The sequence below is a fragment of the Sinocyclocheilus grahami genome, unplaced genomic scaffold (genome assembly GCF_001515645.1).
Source record: "Sinocyclocheilus grahami isolate Dianchi unplaced genomic scaffold, SAMN03320097.WGS_v1.1 scaffold153.1, whole genome shotgun sequence".
Classification (NCBI taxonomy): Eukaryota; Metazoa; Chordata; class Actinopteri; order Cypriniformes; family Cyprinidae; genus Sinocyclocheilus; species Sinocyclocheilus grahami.
Window position 1 is genome coordinate 1,370,466 of NW_015505332.1, and position 6,475 is coordinate 1,376,940.

Sequence of the window (6,475 nt, forward strand, 5' to 3'; positions counted from 1 at the left end):
TTTTACCTGTGTGTGTTGGGATCGACTGGAAAGCCTACCTTGAATCAGTGTTATAGTTAACTAATAAAACTAAAATCATAAAAATATTTTTATTAAGTAAACAAACTTACAGTAAATAAAAAATAAGAAACTTACACTTTTTAATTTAAATTTAAATTTAAACTTTAAAATTTTATTTCAGCTAGTTGCCAATGCAGCATTTCTTACTTTAATTTAGTTTAGCTTGGTCTACTAAAATAACTCAAACTAAAATGTAAGGCCTAAAATAAAAAAAAATACAAAATAAAACAACAACAAAATTACTTGAACTTTATTACAAATTAAAATGTAAACATAAAATTAAAACTACAAACTAATAAAAAGTTATATTGATAGCTCAATTATACTAAAATAATACTGCCCTGAATACCTTCTTTGACAAATGCATAACTGTAAATAAATTGAGGAGGTATTATATACTTGGCAAATTAATTTTTAAGACGTTTGTAGGTACAGACATCCATTGTGGCTTTTTTTAAATATTCATATCGATATCGGAATTATATCGTATCGACCAAAATTAAGAAATATATCGTTCAGCCCTAATTTAACTGTATTATCATGTTGTCAAGATATACATAATTTATGAATTACATTGTTTGTTGGCCAAGACTATGGTTTGATATTTCGGTTCATTAACTTATACATTCTGCTTTTTGTGATAACTAGATAATATCAATAAATACAGATAAATATCGTTACTAGACATTTTTTTATTTGAGGTCTTTAATTGTAAAATCAGCCACCCTGGAGAACCCATGAGTTTAAAAAGGTAAGAAGAAGAAGTTGATGAATTATAAAGTAAACTAAAAACAAGAAAAAATTAAATGTAAGTGTATCATGGCAAAAACAGACTCTGGTAAAAGTTAAAACATGACATCCGGCATTTGTTAGTGATTATTCCAAGTTTTATGTAATATAAAGACAAGCAGAAAAACAAACATAAATTGATGCTGCATTTACGTTAACAGTTAAAGCTTAATTAAAAAAAAAAAACATAAAATAGTTAACTTTAAAAAGCATTTGTTTGAATTATGTATTAACAATGATATGGTGAGGAGTCTGTGTCATTAAACATGCTGAATCATTCCTCACTGGTCCTCTGGATGGAGCTCCTCATACATACAGTAAAAAGTCTAAAAGCTATCATACAAAAAAATAACTTGAGCAACACTAACATTTAAAAGCAGAACCACAAATGTGCTTGTATTTGAAACATATGGTGTTTCTATTTGTAAAACCCTTACTATCTTCAACTTTCTGGTGTCCTGCATGAGATTGCTTACAATTATGGTCTAAAGCTGTGAATGTCGTGTAACTGTGACAACAGGAAGAATGATGCAAACTATATAAATCAAACAAAAGATTAGGCCAACAGCAACAATGATATGGTTGATTATGCATGCCATTCTGGAGTTTCTGCTGGCTATTTGCTGGTGTCCAAACATGTTAGCATCTCCAGTCTGTAAAAAAAACACTAATGTTACAATGTTACCTTTATAGTACCTTTCTTAAATAACATGCATAAAAATGTAATTTAAGGGATTCACAGGTCAGGATATAAAATCACTAAGAAAACATTACACAAATGGAAATGAGAAAATCATATATCTTTAAAGGCTGTTTTCTAAAAAAGTTTTTTTTCTTACACACTAAACCAGGAAGCTCCACTTCCATGTTTATACTCTGAAGGCTGTTACAGAGAGGTTTTCCTTACAAACAAAAACTTTTTTTTTCTGGCTGTTGACAGTATTTTCTGATTTATGAAGCAATAAAAAGAAAAACTAAACCCTTTTTGTGTAAAAACAACAACAACAACAACTAACAAAACAACAAAATCTATCAAGAATTTTAAACCTTGCTTTATTCAATGTCCAAATTTCTGTTCTGGAAATGTATGCAAATTGTATATTTAATTAGATAATGCCTCATTTTCATTTGTCAAAATTTCATAAAACATAATATTTCATAAAATGTGTAATACAAAACAGCTGCATTAATGTACTTTGATTAATCTGCTAGGAAGTGGGGTGACGTCTATTCGGTTAAATTGAGCTATTTAGTTAATTATTATTAACTTTTTTAATCAGTTTCAAAATCATTCATACAATGATTTATGAATTCTGTTTCTATCCCACGCTCCTTCCAAACATATGTTCTGTGTCATCAGTTTACAAATAAATTTATTAGAAATGTATTATCTAAGCAGTACCAGTCAACTGAAAAGTAATTATGTTCTTCAAGAAGCAAAGAAAATAAGCAATATTTAGCTTATCCAATCTTTCCTAAGGGCAAAGAAGAGCCATTTAAAATCCAAAATGAAATGTATCCATAACAACTTACACAAAATATTTAACTGGGAGAACAATTCATGCGGGTTCTGTGAGAAAGACATTGAAATCTTCTTCCAGTGTGAACTTGTACAGCAATTTTGGTTTGAATTTCAAAACTGGCTTCATTCAAAAAAAAAAAAAAATCATTACACGCTTTGACTGTGGTCTCAAAAAAAGTTGGAGTGTTGTTGAAGGAAATAAAAATAGACTTTTTGATAAATAATCTAATTGTTTTATGAAAGCACTTTGTAAGTATTTAAAGGTTAAACCCCATTTCAGCGGATGGAAGAATGAACTGAAGATATTTGCAACTTTTCATAAGGGGTTACCAAGTCACAAGACTTCCCTTTTTGTTCTGCGGTGCCACACCTCTTTCTCTATAAGCGAAAGTTACGGGAAGCCACAAAACTGTATTTCTGAGTCGCACAAATATACAGAGAGACACTTGTCATACTTCACATGATGTACATGATCTGAGCATGTCAAAAATAGTTAATAATAAGCAAAATCTTGAATGAGCATGCATCTTCAGGTCGTTAATTTTTTTACATTAAAAAACATTGTTTATTGTAAACGCATGAAGAAAGGTTAAAAAAGGCCTATAAATCAACATTAAATCTATGAAAAGTTACAATCAAAATATCAACATCAATCCATGATGTTAAATCACCAGTAAACGAACGATCCTGACTGGGTCTGCAATCCAGGTGTTCAAAGCTTGTTGTGTCATACCCAAAAAGACTTGAGGCTGTAATTGCTGCCAAAGGTGCTTCAACTAAGAGTGAATACTTATGTAAATGTGATATTTCAGATTTTCTTTTTAATACATTTACAGACACTTCTAAAATTCTGTTTTCACTTTGTCATTATGAGGTACGGAGTGTAGATTAATATAAAAAAATGAATTTAAACAGTTGTAGTATCAGATAGCAACATAAATAAATTGAAAATGTGAAGGGAGTCTGAATAGTGACATTTATATGACATATATGTTTTCTGTCCATACATGTCATAATGTTAAATGAAGTATATAAGACTGTATATGAACTACTTACTGTGAGGGAGTAAACAAGGGCAGCTGATCCCAGAGGCATACAGCAGCACAGCATGGTAAAGATGGAGTAGCCCATGTATTCTGGCAGTGGATTGGCCAGTGGAGTGAACACTTCAGCCGTAGGCTGCACAGTGACCACATTCTGCACCAGATATGACCCTGGAGTGTACAGGCCAGATGCCACTGGAGCTCCGTATTGCTGGGATTGCTGTGAGAGGGAAGGAATCCAGCATCTGAGTACTCCGGAGGGTCCCGCTGCAGAGAAAGCAATGGCTGCCCTGTTTCTGGATTCTGAGATGAATTCCACTCTGTTGGAGACTTTCTTGAATCCATGTTTCTCTTGATTGCAATTAGCTTTTCTGCAGCTTTGAACAGTGTCTGTCTCTAGTCAGTGAATATTAATCTATTGCATTTGTGCACATTCCTCTTAAGGGGACTGGCAGGTTGGGTTGTTTTGTAAATTGAGGAGTGACAAGATTTTGGCATATATTTAACTTTCTGTAAATTATCCAGTTTGACTGCAAATGCCACCTGATGGAATCAACATGCAACTTGAAGAGTGCAGGAAAATTAAATATAATTTCATACACATCGACTCATTCTTCCAGAACACAAAGGTTGTCACCCAGCAAGCATGCTGTCATTCAATGACCTAATTATACACTGATTTTATTTGTAAAATGTCCTCAGAAAATAACAATGACACCAATCTGTTTAGAGAATTCATTGCAAGTATATATTATATGGTCCAAGTTTACATTACAGTACAAAATTATTCACTATAAAATTACTGAAGTTGTTACCTTTTGTATATGATAATAACATTTAAAGACTAACACCTATGTAGGTGTTCAGCTACATTTGTTTTGAAAGTATTTTGTTGTTTTTACATTTGGAAAGTATTTCTATATTACTGTAGAAATGTAGCAAATTGCTGATGGATTGATCGATAGCTTGATTAATTTATGTTTTGAACTTACGATTAACAGTTTTTTTTAAAGTATGTGTGGCCTGTAGGTATACAGAAAAATAGGGGTATTTTTTCTGTACCTAAAGGTACATTTGCCACGAAAGTACCTTGTAAGGTACAGGAAATGGTCCTTTAGATGAAAACTGTGGACCTTTGTTTTAATTTAAAGGTACAAAATCAGTTCTGACAGCAAAGAGTACATAATTGTACTTTTAACAAGGTATGTTAGATTATATCATGCTCTCTGCCAAATATTTCTCTGAGTTTGTCTGTTTGTGTTCTCTCTTCCTCCACGTGTTCCCCCTCTCCATATCTCGTTTTTATCTGCTTGTTCAAGGTTTTGCGTGTAGTCTAGAATTACAGGATGCATCTGGGAATAACTTTTATAAGTTATTCTTATATGACACACATAGTAATGCATATCCTATTGGATGAGAGGGGTGAGCCCGATCTCATGAAAATGCATAAATAGTACGCCAAATACAAACAGAAAAACGTACTATTGATATGCAGAAATTTTGACGTGCATATGATACGCACGTGTTTGACGCGCATATAACAAGCAGTTTATTGGCGTGCATTTATTATGTAGTTTTCACGTGCACATGATCCGCATCTACGGCTTCTTCTTCTTCTTCTTCTTTCAGGTTTAATGGCGGTTGGCAACTCATCTCAAAGGTGCATTACCGCCACCTACTAGACTAGAGTGTGGGTATTAGACTGACATCAAAGGAGAGGTGGAGAGAGAGAGAAAAAAAAAGGAAAAAAAAAATTTACTTAAAAAAAAAAATCCATATTAAATTATTTTACTTAACCCAGTGTTTTTCAAAAATAACATGAATAAATTGTGTATTCTCCCAGATGCTTTCCCTAATAAATGCTCAAGTGTCGTCCAGTGGGATGTTTTCCTATTCTGTGCAATGTTGTATTTAAACCAGTGTGACCCATTCTAAGACGTGAGACTAACATCTCCTCCCTTGGGCTTCTGCCCTTCCTCATGCTTGTGACTACTTGATTTTGTATACTGTATAAATGACGTCCTGTATCCGCTGTGTTCCAATATTTGGAGTTTTTTGCTAGCATATCCACAACTTCATTTCCTTCCACCCCTACATGGGCAGGAACCCAAAGGAAGGAGACAGTCATTCCCTTATTATGAAGTGTGAGATGCAAGTGGAGTATTTGATAAATGAGGTCTTGTCTACATGATGCTCTCCCAGATTGAATGCTTAATAATGCTGATAAACTGTCTGAGGTTATAACGACACCTTGGTTCTGATTATTTTCTTCCACCCACCCTAATGCCAGTAAAATTGCTACTAACTCCACAGTGACATCTACTGTTTCATGCTTTGTAGAGTTTTTTGCTAGCATATCCACAACTTCATTTCCTTCCACCCCTACATGGGCAGGAACCCAAAGGAAGGAGACAGTCATTCCCTTATTATGAAGTGTGAGATGCAAGTGGAGTATTTGATAAATGAGGTCTTGTCTACATGATGCTCTCCCAGATTGAATGCTTAATAATGCTGATAAACTGTCTGAGGTTATAACGACACCTTGGTTCTGATTATTTTCTTCCACCCACCCTAATGCCAGTAAAATTGCTACTAACTCCACAGTGTAAACTGACAGGTAGTCTGTTGTCCTCTTTTTGACTACTACTTCATACCGAGGAATAAAAAATGCTGCACCAGTACGGCCTGTTTCCGGCTGCTTTGATCCCTCTGTAAATATGAATAATTCCTCTTGATACTGCTCTACATAGTTTTGAACTATTATCCAATGTGGCATTATTTTTGAGTTTTCTTTTAGTATTTGTTGTAAGCTTATATTTACAGATGATTTTGTAAATTTCCAGGGTGGCATCATTGATATTGCCACAGTGGGTCCTACTTGCAACTGATTGAGACCTGCATTTTGAGCCTTAGCATTCCCCACCAAAACTAAAAATTGCTTTTATTATGCTCTGCGCATTCTTGCAAGACAGTTTTTGTGGGGTGCACCATACTATGTCCTTGTATTAGTCCTTGTATTAGTCCAATACGCCAACATGATCTTGACCCTCCTAATACGTAG

The 6,475-nt window shown here is 33.8% G+C and overlaps 1 protein-coding gene across 1 annotated transcript in view; it reads right to left on the minus strand.

Moving 5' to 3' along the window:
• Positions 1-1,031: 1,031 nt before the first annotated feature.
• Positions 1,032-6,475, minus strand: part of LOC107592537 (synapse differentiation-inducing gene protein 1-like) — a 12,422-nt gene continuing 6,978 nt past the window's right edge. The window contains exons 2-3 of the mRNA XM_016282066.1: positions 3,428-3,681; positions 1,032-1,502 (exon numbers count right to left, since the gene is read on the minus strand). Of these exons, the coding sequence (XP_016137552.1) occupies positions 1,335-1,502; positions 3,428-3,681 (422 nt within the window). The 3' untranslated portion in view covers positions 1,032-1,334. The remainder of the gene's footprint in view (positions 1,503-3,427; positions 3,682-6,475) is intronic.